The sequence below is a fragment of the Pelodiscus sinensis genome, chromosome 1 (genome assembly GCF_052426305.1).
Source record: "Pelodiscus sinensis isolate ZL-2025 chromosome 1, ASM5242630v1, whole genome shotgun sequence".
In the NCBI taxonomy this organism is placed as follows: Eukaryota; Metazoa; Chordata; order Testudines; family Trionychidae; genus Pelodiscus; species Pelodiscus sinensis.
In genome coordinates this window covers 25,276,519-25,290,486 of record NC_143052.1, presented here as the reverse complement: position 1 = coordinate 25,290,486, position 13,968 = coordinate 25,276,519, and the positions used below count along the sequence as shown (strand labels likewise).

General features: G+C 44.5%; 2 protein-coding genes across 3 annotated transcripts in view; one reads left to right on the top strand and one right to left on the bottom strand.

Moving 5' to 3' along the window:
- Nucleotides 1-13,968, top strand: part of FBXL13 (F-box and leucine rich repeat protein 13) — a 224,907-nt gene that overhangs the window by 75,938 nt on the left and 135,001 nt on the right. The window lies entirely within an intron of this gene.
- Nucleotides 3,595-13,968, bottom strand: part of LRRC17 (leucine rich repeat containing 17) — a 40,156-nt gene continuing 29,782 nt past the window's right edge. Inside the window, exons 3-4 of one of the 2 annotated variants that reach the window (XM_006137529.5) lie at nucleotides 12,817-12,972; nucleotides 3,595-4,194 (exon numbers count right to left, since the gene is read on the bottom strand). In XM_006137529.5, the coding sequence (XP_006137591.3) occupies nucleotides 3,791-4,194; nucleotides 12,817-12,972 (560 nt within the window). In that variant the 3' untranslated portion in view covers nucleotides 3,595-3,790. The remainder of the gene's footprint in view (nucleotides 4,195-12,816; nucleotides 12,973-13,968) is intronic. The other variant, XM_006137530.5, reaches the window with a different exon arrangement.

The following is a 13,968-nucleotide window of genomic DNA, read 5'->3' as shown; positions in this document are numbered from 1 at the left end:
TTGTGAGCTTGAAGGCTCCTCTTGCAGGGTAATTATCAAACCACAACCCCTTGAGCCTCCAATTTGATATGTCCTCTTCGCACTGGGCTCCCCTTCCTAAGTTAAAGGATAAGCAAGGTATTCAGCTTTGTCTCTTTAGGAAGTTGTGACTCTTGATTGTCTTCTATGATAGTTTCCAGTCTTGGGAATCCCTCTATGGCAGCAGCATGCCACTATTTTGTTGAAAAGCACGAAGGGCTAGTCCATCTAGCCATTAATGTTTCTTAATTGATTGTTTATGTATCACTGCTACTCGTAAGGACTTTAGTCCTCATGGTACTACTTGAGTATTTGTTTAATCATTCAGTATCACTGTAGCCTTTAGACTTAGTAAGCTCAGGTGCTTATTACTTTCTAACTTCACCCACTTAGCTCCTTGAGTGTCAAAGGGTGAATCTGCACTGTATCTACACTTCACCATAACTCAAAATAAGATACACAATTTGATCTACGCAAATTGTGTATCTTATTTTGATACTATTTCAAAATAGCTTATTTAATCATTTGATGCTGTCTACACAGCGCCAAATTTTGAAATAAAGCACTACAGGCAGTCCCCAGGTTACATGGATCCGACTTACATCGGATCCCTACTAACAAACGGGGTGAGGCAACCCCGCACTAGCTGCTTCCCCCCAGCAGACCAGGGAGATGTGGAGCAGGTTTTCTCAGCAGACACCTCAGCTTGAGAATAAAGGACTGAGGGAAGTGAGGTGTGGGAGAATAAAACTGAGCTCTGGAGAAATGTTTGGCTAGAGTTTCCCCTACAATATGTACCAGTTCCGACTTACATACAAATTCAACTTAAGAACAAACCTACAGTCCCTATCTTGTACGTAACCCGGGGACTGCCTTTTTCCAAAATGTCCCTTACTCTTTGTAGAATGAGGTTTACAGGGATGTTGGAATAGCGAGCCTGAAATAATGGGTTTGTTGTGAAGATACGGGATAGCTATTTTTGAATACTCTGGTATCCTGAAATAGTGTTGCAGTGTAGATGTAGCCTACGGGTTACAGACTTTCCGCCCTGCCTCCCACCTATGCTCTACAGCTGGATGGGTATGCTGTCTCTTTTGGCCCTGATTGTGGCTTTCTCCTCTGGCGGTTCTTTTTAATATCCTGCCTTTCTAGCTGAAATGCTGGCTTTTTTGTCCATAACAGTTGACCCAAGGTGGTTTATAAATTCACTTTTTCCTTTTCAGCATTTATCTGTTCACTAGCTCTAATGTCAAAAATTATCTTATGGGTCCATTTTCAGTAGTTCTACTGTTCATAGTTGTCCTCTTCCCTCATGCCCCAAGGATATCTGTTCTGTCAAAAAGATTTGGAGAGGAGGGAGTAGTTCTCTTGATTCTGGTTACTGTTTGCATGAATTTTTTTCTTCCTAATGTTTAAAATCATTCTGGGCTTGGGGACAGTGATGAGTAATGCAACAGTAGGATTGCTATACAACTATTTGGAGGTTATGCAAAACTGTCTAAACTCTTCAGTTTGGCAACATAGCACCTGTAAGTGATTTAATTTTTACAAGAAGGGGTGTGAAAAAATGTCTCGGATCACAGCATATTTTCTGCTAAACTACTAAAGGATCCTTTGGCACTCCTTCACACTCTTACCAGGCCCTGAATTTCTTTTTGTCTTCATGTTTTATATTAGAAAAAGCTGTTACCAAATGCTCTGGATTACATTTTTAATGCAAAACAACAAATGTGAGCCTTTGGGCAGGAGTTCTGGAGATATCCAAAGTGACTAGAATACCATGTTGTAGAGTTAGAGAGCTATAGTCTTGCAGAGGTCCTCCCATGTTTAGTTGTTTGCATATATTGTCACACATTTCAAATGTAGAGTCTGGTTCTGCTTCCTACAGTCATGTATAACTGTCAGTGATGTAGGAGAGGAAGTATGATATGGGATCTCTGAGTCTGATCTCAGATCTGCCACCAATCTGGTGTGTGGTCTTGGGCAACTTTATTTACCCCTTCTTTGTCATCATTTCCACAGAAGGGATGTTAACCCTTATCTCAAAAAGGAAATGTTCAGATTGGTTAATATTAACTGATGCAAACTTTTAAAATGGAAATACTGTATAGATGCTAAATGTATCAATTCATGGGAGTATTGCCTATGTAAATGAATGTTGGAACATTCCTTTTATTGTGTATAAATGTTAAATGTTATCAACTATTGCCTATGTACATGTGTGTTGGATCATTCCTTTTATTGCCAGATTCTTCATGGCAGGAGACTGGCAGTGTGTGTGTGTGTGGGGGGGTGTGCAGTAGTGAGGACAGGACCATGGGGATGTGGGTAGGGGGCAAGCAGGAGGCTGAAAGTGTGGGAGAATGTGAGAGTGAGGGTTGGGGGGTGAAGAGGGACTCAGGGTGAGAAGTCCCATCCAACAGGGCTTCTCCCCTTGGCTGCCAGGGTCCATTTCTCTTTCCAATTGCCCCAGCCTTCAGGGGCCTTCTGTCTCCCCCTAGCCTCTTCCCCCGCAGCTGCCAAGGACCTTCTGTCTCCCTCCAGCTGACAGGGGCCTTTTCTCTCTCCACCCCTCCAGTGCTGCGGCCAAGGGCCAGGGGAGGGAAAGGGTTTGGGGCAGGAGGACTACTTATCTAGTCTGGTAGCAGGCAAGATGGCGGAGAGCCAGCCCTGCTGGCCACTCTCTTGGTGGTGCAGCCTGTATTGGCCACTCTCAGTTATTGTGTCCCTCCTTTCTGTAAGTTTCTTTCATGTCTCTCTTCTTTCTGCCCCGTCCTTTCCATGTTATGAAAAACAGTCCCATTCCTGGAACTTCCTATTTTCTTGGCACAACCAAACTCTGACCTTGCTTTAAGTTAGGATAAGAGGAAACTCCATTCCAAATTTGGTGGTTCTAGTTCTTAGTGTTTAGGAGGTGTTCTTGAACAAACAGACTCACAGACAGATAGACGTTTCTAAAATATATAGATAGAGGTTTGGGCAGTAAGCGTCCTTTTCCTGAAGGGTACTGATTACCTACCTGAGGTTCATATATGGCTGCTGTTCCCATAGTATGTGAAGACCTTTTACAGCCTTTAATATATATAACCTCATAACAGTCATGTGAGGTGAAGTGCTATTATTCTCATTTTATAGATGGGGAAGTGAGGCACAGAAAGACTAAATGATTTGCCTAGTGTCACATAGGAAGTCTGTGTTAGAACTAGCACCATGATGACTGGAGTGCCTTTCTCTCTATTCCATGTGCAATTCCCATAGACTTTGTAGCCTGTTATAAATCAGTTTGCATTTTGATTATTTGGTATAAGTATCACAAACAAGAAAACTGCTTCTTAAAATGCACAGAACTTTTCTAGGGAACAATTCAGAGAGCCAATAAATATAAAGAAATTGCAATACATTCCACACAGAGGAGCTTTGGGTCCACTCCTGAAATTAGTTCCATGCAGATGCTGTGTATGACTTGCTGGGCATATGGAGACTTATTTCCTCTATAGATCTATTTCTATATCTATTCATTTATATTTTGTAGGTTCAAATAGTTACCCAAATACATAGTAAGGGTGACCCAGAATAAATGGTTGGGAACAGAATTTTTTTTATAAAAGATGATGTATAACTAATACCATAGCATAGTCAGTAACTGCAATTAAAAAAATGATGTAGGCAATATTTCCTTATGAACAAACAGCACAAGTAACAAGAATGTAAACAGAATTTTTCTGACATAAAATATGATACATTTGAATCTAGTAATAAAAAATTCCCCAAATTAACCTATTACAGTGACAATTACACCATGTTTCTTTACTGTTTGAACTGATTGTTCTTTGTGTCGTTCCCATTCCTCATCTTCTTTGTCTTGTTCAAATGTTTCTGGATAAATTGGCAGCTTGTCTTTTGGGCATTCCTCATAATAACTTTGGACATATTTTTCAACATACCACCCTTTGTATTCCTCAGGCATTTTGCATTCTAAGCCACTGTAGCGAACATTGTAGTGATGCTTTAACCAGTAGAAAAGGTAATGAATGTTGTAATCACATCTCCAAGGATTCTCTGTAAGCCATAATATTTTTAAAAAGTATAAATCTTCTAATACGCCATATTCAAAATTTTGCAGTGTGTTGTTTGATAAATCAAGCTCTTCTAAGTTAATGAGTCCTGAAAAAGCAGCTGGTCAAATAAAAAAAGTTATTGAAATGTAGAATAGATAGAAAAAAATAGAAAAATATACGTGTAACAGGTAAAGCGTGCTCATATCTTAAACTAGTGGTTTTCAAAGTTGGGTCAAGACCTGGTTGGGTAAGCCTCTGGTGGGCACTTGATGCTTTCATTTATCTCAGAGTCATGGAGCCTCACAGCTACCATTGGTTGCAGTTCACTGTTTCTAGCCACGAAGAGCTGTGGGAAGTGGTGTGGCCCAGGCTGCCACTTTTTGCAGCTCCCCTGGGCTAGAAATGGTGAACCGCAGCCAATGGGAGCTGTGAGGTTCCATGACTATGAGATAAACTAAGTGTTGTGGGCCTGCCAGCAGCTTACCCAGGCAGGCCTGTGACCCAACTTTGAAAACCGTTGGCTTAAGCAGTATTCTTATACAGTAGTCAAAATCACAATTACATTTTTTTTATTAAAGGACTACAATAAAGGCTTCTTGTAAATTGAAACAAAAATGTGTGGGTCTATGCTAGGGATGTTAGTGTGTAGTTGGTAACATGATTAACTAAAGCGACGAGGAGTCCTGTGGCACCATATAGACTAACTGAAGTGTAGGAGCATAAGCTTTCGTGGGCAAAGACCCACTTCGTCAGATGCATGTAGTGGAAATTTCCAGAGGCAGGAATAAATATGCAGGCCAGGATCAGGCTGGAGATAACCAGGTGGATCCAATCAAGGAGGATGAGGCCCACTTCTAGCAGCTGATCTGGAGGTGTGAATTCCAAGAGAATAGAAGCTGCTTTTGTAGTTAGCAAGCCATTCACAGTCTTTGTTTAATCCAGAGTTGATTGTGTCAAACTTAAAGATGAACTGTAGCTCAGCAGTTTCTCTTTGAAGTCTGGTCCTGAAGTTTTTTTGCTGCAGGATGGCTACTTTTAGATCTGCAATTGTGTGTCCAGGAAGATTGAAGTGTTCCCCTACAGGTTTTTGTATGTTGCCATTCCTAATATCAGATTTGTGTCCATTGATTCTTTTACGTAGGGACTGTCCTGTTTGGCCGATGTATATAGCAGTGGGGCATTGTTGGCACATGATGGCATATATTACGTTGGTGGATGTGCAGGAGAATGTACCAGTGACAGTATGGCTGATCTGGTTAGGTCCTGTGATGGTGTTGCTGGTGTATATATGTGGGCAGAGTTGGCACCGAGGTTTGTTGCAAGGATTGGTTCCTGAGTTCGAGTTATTATGGTGCGGTGTGTAGTTGCTGGTGAGAATATGCTTCAGGTTGGCGGGTTGTCTGTGGGCAAGGACCGGCCTACCTCCCAAGGCCTGTGAGAGCGAGGGATCATTGTCCAGGATGGGCTGAAGATCACTAATGATGCGTTGGAGAGGTTTTAGCTGGGGACTATAGGTGATGGCCAGTGGTGTTCTGTTGGTTTCTTTCTTGGGCTTGTCCCGTAGCAGGAGGCTTCTGGGTACACGTCTGGCTCTGTCAATCTGTCTCCTCACTTCCTCGTGTGGGTATCGCAGTTTACAGAATGCTTGTTGAAGGTCTTGTAGGTGTAGGTCTCTGTCTGAGGGGTTGGAGCATATGCGGTTGTACCTCAGTGCTTGGCTGTAAACAATGGATCGTGTGGTGTGTCCGGGATGGAAACTGGAGGCATGCAGGTAAGTATAGCGGTCGGTAGGTTTTCTGTATAGGGTTGTATTGATATGACCGTCACTTATTTGTATCTTGGTGTCCAGGAAATGGACCTCCCATGTAGATTGGTCCATGCTGAGGTTGATGGTGGGGTGGAAGCTGTTGAAATCATGGTGAAATTCTTCCAGAGTCTCCTTCCCATGGGTCCAGATGATGAAGATGTCATCGATGTAGCGTAGGTAGAGAAGGGGTGTAAGTGGACGAGAGCTGAGGAAGCGTTGTTCCAGGTCAGCCATAAAAATGTTGGCGTATTGTGGGGCCATGCGGGTGCCCATAGCAGTGCCACTGGTCTGGAGGTATGTGTTGTCACCAAATCTGAAATAGTTGTGTGTGAGGATAAATTCACAGAGTTCAGCCACCAGTTGTGCTGTGGCATCATCAGGAATACTGTTCCTGACAGCTTGTACTCCATCTGCATGTGGGATGTTTGTGTAGAGAGCCTCTACATCCATGGTGGCTAGGATGGTGTTTTCTGGAAGATCACCTATGCATTGTAGTTTTCTCAGGAAATCGTGACACTACGGATTTCCTGAGAAAACTACAATGCATAGGTGATCTTCCAGAAAACACCATCCTAGCCACCATGGATGTAGAGGCTCTCTACACAAACATCCCACATGCAGATGGAGTACAAGCTGTCAGGAACAGTATTCCTGATGATGCCACAGCACAACTGGTGGCTGAACTCTGTGAATTTATCCTCACACACAACTATTTCAGATTTGGTGACAACATATACCTCCAGACCAGTGGCACTGCTATGGGCACCCGCATGGCCCCACAATACGCCAACATTTTTATGGCTGACCTGGAACAACGCTTCCTCAGCTCTCGTCCACTTACACCCCTTCTCTACCTACGCTACATCGATGACATCTTCATCATCTGGACCCATGGGAAGGAGACTCTGGAAGAATTTCACCATGATTTCATCAGCTTCCACCCCACCATCAACCTCAGCATGGACCAATCTACATGGGAGGTCCATTTCCTGGACACCAAGATACAAATAAGTGACGGTCATATCAATACCACCCTATACAGAAAACCTACCGACCGCTATACTTACCTGCATGCCTCCAGTTTCCATCCCGGACACACCACACGATCCATTGTTTACAGCCAAGCACTGAGGTACAACCGCATATGCTCCAACCCCTCAGACAGAGACCTACACCTACAAGACCTTCAACAAGCATTCTGTAAACTGCGATACCCACACGAGGAAGTGAGGAGACAGATTGACAGAGCCAGACGTGTACCCAGAAGCCTCCTGCTACGGGACAAGCCCAAGAAAGAAACCAACAGAACACCACTGGCCATCACCTATAGTCCCCAGCTAAAACCTCTCCAACGCATCATTAGTGATCTTCAGCCCATCCTGGACAATGATCCCTCGCTCTCACAGGCCTTGGGAGGTAGGCCGGTCCTTGCCCACAGACAACCCGCCAACCTGAAGCATATTCTCACCAGCAACTACACACCGCACCATAATAACTCGAACTCAGGAACCAATCCTTGCAACAAACCTCGGTGCCAACTCTGCCCACATATATACACCAGCAACACCATCACAGGACCTAACCAGATCAGCCATACTGTCACTGGTACATTCTCCTGCACATCCACCAACGTAATATATGCCATCATGTGCCAACAATGCCCCACTGCTATATACATCGGCCAAACAGGACAGTCCCTACGTAAAAGAATCAATGGACACAAATCTGATATTAGGAATGGCAACATACAAAAACCTGTAGGGGAACACTTCAATCTTCCTGGACACACAATTGCAGATCTAAAAGTAGCCATCCTGCAGCAAAAAAACTTCAGGACCAGACTTCAAAGAGAAACTGCTGAGCTACAGTTCATCTTTAAGTTTGACACAATCAACTCTGGATTAAACAAAGACTGTGAATGGCTTGCTAACTACAAAAGCAGCTTCTGCTCTCTTGGAATTCACACCTCCAGATCAGCTGCTAGAAGTGGGCCTCATCCTCCTTGATTGGATCCACCTGGTCATCTCCAGCCTGATCCTGGCCTGCATATTTATTCCTGCCTCTGGAAATTTCCACTACATGCATCTGACGAAGTGGGTCTTTGCCCACGAAAGCTTATGCTCCTACACTTCAGTTAGTCTATAAGGTGCCACAGGACTCCTCGTCGCTTTTGCAGATTCAGACTAACACGGCTACCCCTCTGATACATGATTAACTAAAAAGCTAGAGCTTATTGGTTAATTGTAACAACTACACGCAACCACCTCAGTATCAGAGGCACCAAGCGGGGGAGTTGGGAGCCTGTGCCCGTGGGGAGCTGGCTTTTAAGCTGGCTCCCTGTGCGTGCTGGCTCTCGCAGAGTCCCTGCCCCCCACAGAGGCAGCAGCACAGGGGGCAGGTTGAAGCCGGTGTTCGAGGAACAGCAGTACAGGGGGCGGGGCAGGCAGGTGGGAGCCAATATGCACGGGGAGCTGGCTCCATGGAGCTGCTTGCCCTCCTGCATCTTCCCCAGAGGCAGCAGTATGAGGGGGCAGAAGAGAGCTGCTGATTGGGGGGATCTGGCTTAAAAGCCGGCTCCACACTAGCATCAGCTCCCACGGAGCCACCTTCCCCCCCCATGCTGCTGCCTCTGATAGAAAGCAGTGCAGGGTAATGAGGTGGGTATGTGGGAGCTGGTACACACAGGAAGCAGCTTTCAAACCAGCTCCCTGCATGTATTGGCTCCCACAAAGCCACCTGCTCCCACACTGCTGCCTCTTTATCAGATGTAGGGGCAGACGCAAGGCAGGAGCTGGTGCTCACAGGGAGCCGGTTTAAAAACTGGCTCCCACCAAGTACTGGCTCCCCCTTGGCCTTCCCATGCATGTTAACATGTAACCACTAAAATGTCCAGCAGTTCCACTTTTACACACATAAACAATAGTTAACATCCCTACTCTGAAAAGTGGCATATAAGTCTTTACAAGGGATCTGGTGTATTCAGAGACACTTGCATTTAATTTGCTGAAAAATATAATTTTTTCTACTTCTTTAATCCTGATAGCACAGTAGAGATATCACAGCAAAGAGATAGTGAGCTGGAATCTAAGTGTGCATTATGAGAGAATTATCAGTTATATCAGTGTCATACCTATTATTATCAGTAATATAGATTCTGCAAGCCAAATCAAAAATTCATTGATCCCTTTGCAATTCATTGTCTTCAAATTATACTCAGATTTTGATTTACACACGAGGTTGTTCAGCTGTAGCTATACAGTCAATGAGACCTCCCAAGTGAGTGGTCTGTACACGGATTTTGTACTAGTATAACTATTTTGGTTAAGGGTATGATTTTTTGGGACTGAAATAGCTATAATGATATGCATGTCTAATGTGGACATAGTTATACTGGTACAAAGGTTCCTTATGCTTGTATAATTTATGCCACTAAACCAGGGCTCGGCAACCTTTTCAAACCAAAATTCAGAAAAAGGTGTCAATAAAGACCCATATAAGAATGCCCATTTGCATGACTGAAAATATACAACTTCTTATTCTTGATAATTGACATAATGATTAATAATAGCATACATGAAACATTGTACTCACAGACTTTATTTAATGGTATTTCTGCTGCTGCATCTTTTTGCACATTTCTTTAAAGTTTACATCATAGCTGGTCAGATCCAGCTTCATGCACTCATTTGGGCTATCTTCTGTCATTATTATGGCATTGGTTGGGGATGTGGTGGTGTAGGAGCCTGGGGACAAGGTTATATGATGGGCACAGGGTTGGGGTGTGTAGGGGTGCAGGAATGTTATGGCAAGGGACAGGGAATGAGGGGGTGCAGGAGTCTGGAGATGTGGGGGTGCAGGAGTTTGGGGATGTAGGGGTGTGAGGGGCTATGGGCAGGGGATTCAGGCCTTTGATGGGCTCAGGGCACAGGGTTGAGGTGCAGGGGGGTGCAAGAGTTTTATGGCAGGGGACTGGGGATGTGGGAGTGCAGGAGTCTGGAGATGTGGCAGTATGAGGGTTCAGGGTTGGGGGTTCAGGTGTATGATGGTCTCAGAGTTGGCATGTGGGAGTGTGTGCAGGAGTGTTATGATGCTACAGCCAGATGGGGGCTAGGCTCCAGTTGAGGGTTTGTTGGCCAGGTTTCTTTTTTTAAATAAAGTAAAATATTATGTCCAACACAAAAGGTTTCAACATTGTCTTTATTTATTGCAGGAATGGGGAACCTTTTTTGGATCAGCGGCCACTGCCCCACAAAATAATCAGTTGGAGACCACACAAGTGAGAAGCAAATCACCCCCCCATCCCCAAACCTCATTGATGTGGCTCCCAATTGAAACACCTCACTCCCCTGTTGCTTCAGCCCCATGATGGGGAAGAGGCAGGGACAGCTGAGGTTCAAGGCCTCAGGCCAGATTTATTTTTCTGGGGTTTCAGGATTAGTGGATTTTGTGGGCCCCCCCTAGGCGCTGGGGTGGGGCCAAAAACGAAAGGTTAAGTGTATGGGATAGGGCTGCCAGTGAGTGGGAATGGGGTGCAGGATCTGGGCAAGAGGTGGGGTGTAGGAGAGTGTGAGGTCTGGGTGGGAGGTAAGTGGCAGGAGCAGGCTGGTAGTGGGGTGCCTGGCCAGGGGTGAGGGGGCAGGAGTGGACTGGGGGTAGGGTGTCTGGCTGGAGGTAGGGGACAGGAGTAAGAGAGGGAGAAAGAGTGGGCAGGGGGTAAGGTGTCTGGGGTGGGGGCAGAAGCAGGCTAGGGGCAGGGTGTCTGGCCAGGGGGAGGGGGCAGGAACAAGCTGGGGATGCTGGGTCTCAGCAGGGGGAGTGAGGGAGGGAGTAGGGGTACGAGATCTGGGCACGAACGGGTGGGAAGGTCATTTAGTTACTTTAATGCTGAGTCACAGGCACCATGTAACATGACCTCCTGCTGCTCTCATTCATGGATTCTGGACAGTTGGAGCAAAGGGGAAGCCTCCAGGAAGTGTGTTCCTCCTAGGCTGGTCCCCCAGCTGGGGAAGGAAAAATGGCAGTGCATAGAGCCATTTTTGGTTCAGTTTGTTTCCCACACACCAAATCTGGCAGGGAGGCTTGGGATTTTCTCCCTTCCCCATATGCTGCAGGAAGTTGGAGCTGGCTTTTCAATTTCGTGGGGAACCGTAAGGCTGTAGCACCAGCGCTGACTTCCTGCTATGGGGGGACCTGGGCAGAAGGGTGGCTGAGCTGAAGCTCCAAAAGAGCCATATCTGGCTCCCTAGTGACAATTTGTGGTTCACAAGCCATAGATTGCCGACCCCTGAATTAAACACTTTTATACTGATATAACTATGTTTACGCTAGGTGGAGTTGTACTACCTTAACTATACCAGTAAAGCTTTACTTTTGTAACTCACTCCCCCTCTCCCTTCTTTTTCTGGTTTTTATCTGAAGCTCTGTGCCTCTTGCTCCATATTTGTCCTCTGAAGAAGTAGGTTGTGTCCAGGAAAGCTCATGATCAGGGTTGGCCTTACCATGAGGGGAGCTGAGGCGGTTGCCTCAGGTGCCAGACTGTGGGGGAGAGGGGGGGAAGGCTCCACTAGGACCCAGAGGGTATGTCTAGACTACAGGCTTTTGTCGACAGAAGTTTTGTCGACAGGTACTGTTGACAAAGCTTCTGTCGACAAAGAGCATCTAGACTACATCCAGTTCTGTCGACAAAGCAAGCCGCTTTGTCGACATGACAGCGTGGACGCAAAGCACAGTGTAGATGCAATAACGCCTTCTGTCGACAGAACTCTGTCGACAAAAGGGGTTATTCCTCGTAGAATGAGGTTTACAGCCATCGACAAAACTGCTGAGTTCTGTTGACGTTATTTCAACAGAACTCAGAGGCAGTGTAGATGCAGGTATAGTTCTGTCGACAAAAGTCCACTTTTGTCGACAAAACCCTGTAGTCTAGACACACCCAGAGTGTAGAAAATTGTGTCTGTTGCTGGTGCATATGTATTCTCTCTGCTCTAGATGCACAGAGATGGTGGCAGAATTGAAACCTTTCAAAGTTTTGGCCAAAGCGAGGGAGCATGGGGGCATCATTTGAGCTCCCTGCCTCAGGTGCCAAAATGTTGTGGGCCAGTCCTGCTCATGATGCTGTCTATATTTTTTGGTTAGTCTCTTATGGTGCTACAGAACCATTGTTTTTTTTTGTTTTTTTTTAAGTTGTTTTAGTTACAGACTAACATGTCTTCCCTTCTGAGACTTTACTTTTGTATTTAGGTAAGGTTTGTGTGTATATGAAGAGAGTAGAGTTGTGGAGATATCTGTAAATCCCTGATTTGACTTATATATTACTGGTAATAAGGATGAGGAGATAATCTAATTTCACTGTCAATTCTCACTCAGGTTAAGTTTTCCAGGACAGCTAATTATAAAGACAAAAAAGATTTATAAATGGAGTACATTTGATAGGGAGTCAGTATAAGACAATAGACATGGTATTTAACAATGCCACTTTTACAGTCACATTTCAGAGAAGAACCCAACCTTTGCGGTCACAAGTCTTAGTTTAAGGAGTCTAGCAATGTATTATTTTTGACCTGTTGAACACTATTTTATTGATATCACTATTGTCCACTGTTACTATGCTTCCAGAATGCTACAACAGAAACCAATCTACTCTTTGTCTGAGTTCCTTTCTTTTCTCTCCTTGTTTCTGTTTGTCATCTGTTTATTGCCACACACACACACTGAACAAATAACGTACAATTTTATTTGGCACTAAAATTCCATTTTTGCTCCTTTTCTTAAAATTCCTTAAAATTAAGAGTACACCAAAATCCATGCTTGCTACTTTGACTTCAGTGGGATTGCCCACAATGCTGATATATAGATGATAAAGATATAAGCAATGCTAATAATTAATAAAGCACAGTTTACTATTTTTGTACAAATATAGAAAGTTATTCTTACCAGGATCTATGTAAACTATTCCATTACTGCTAAGGTTTAAGGTCTTCAGTTCATTAACATCTTCAAACTCCTTGGCTTGTAGTTGTTTGATTTTATTGTTAGATAAATCAAGTTTTACAATATCTGGAGGTATGTTACCTGGAACTTTCTTTAACTCTTAAAAAAATGAAAAGATGGATGTTATATCATCTTTCATCTCTACCACTTCCATGTCACTGTAAGAGCAATTTGTGCCAGGATATAAAGAAGCCCTGTGTTTTTTGCATTTTGCACTAAAAAGGGGTGTAGCTCTCAGAAAAATAACAATTGGGAAGTAGTTACTAAGCATCTGGGAAAACACAGAACTACCTCATATATCTTGCTTCTTTCTACTTCTTTTCCTGCTTCTTCTGTTCATCTAAATATGACCTCCCTTGGACCATTTTCAGGCTTTTCACAGTGTTAGCAGGAAAGTTATTTCTCATGCAGCTCCTCTTGACTGGAACAGCTTAACTTAACTGTCTCTTTTCACATTTCATCTGAAATAATTTCTGTTCTTTATTCTAGTATATTGTAAATGGATGTATTTTATGTATTAAGACCAGTGAAAATACTATAGTTACTACCCTTATGTAAAGTAGGGTTGTAATAGTATAGTCAATTAACTGATTAACTGATAAGCAAAAGCTTATAGGTTTAATGCTATAGATTACATATATTCCTCCCTCCTCCCCCCTCCTCCCAGTAAATTTTTAGCAGGCTGGCCAATAGCAATGCTCAGTCCTGGATTGCACCAGGTCCAGGACCTACCCCTGCTGTTGCTCTGCATTTAAAACGTATTAGGAGCCAGGTGGGTAGGCAGCCCAGCTCAGTTCCAGCTCATGCCGGGTCCAGGAGCTCAGACACTCCCTCCTCGCCCTGGACAGGGGCTGTTGCCATCCCATGCTGCTTCCTCTGTATCAGAGGCAACAGTGCTGGGCGACAGGAAGCCAGTCCGTGAGGGGAACTGGTTTTTAAATTGGCTCCCCTGGCAGACCAGCTCTCACCTGGCTCCCCACGCTGCTGACACTGACTAGTCAGTTAGTCGCTTACATCCCTACCCTGAGCCAACACCAATATCCTCTCCTCTATCTCAACCCTCCCCTTAAACCTCAACTCCCTGCCCCAGCTCAG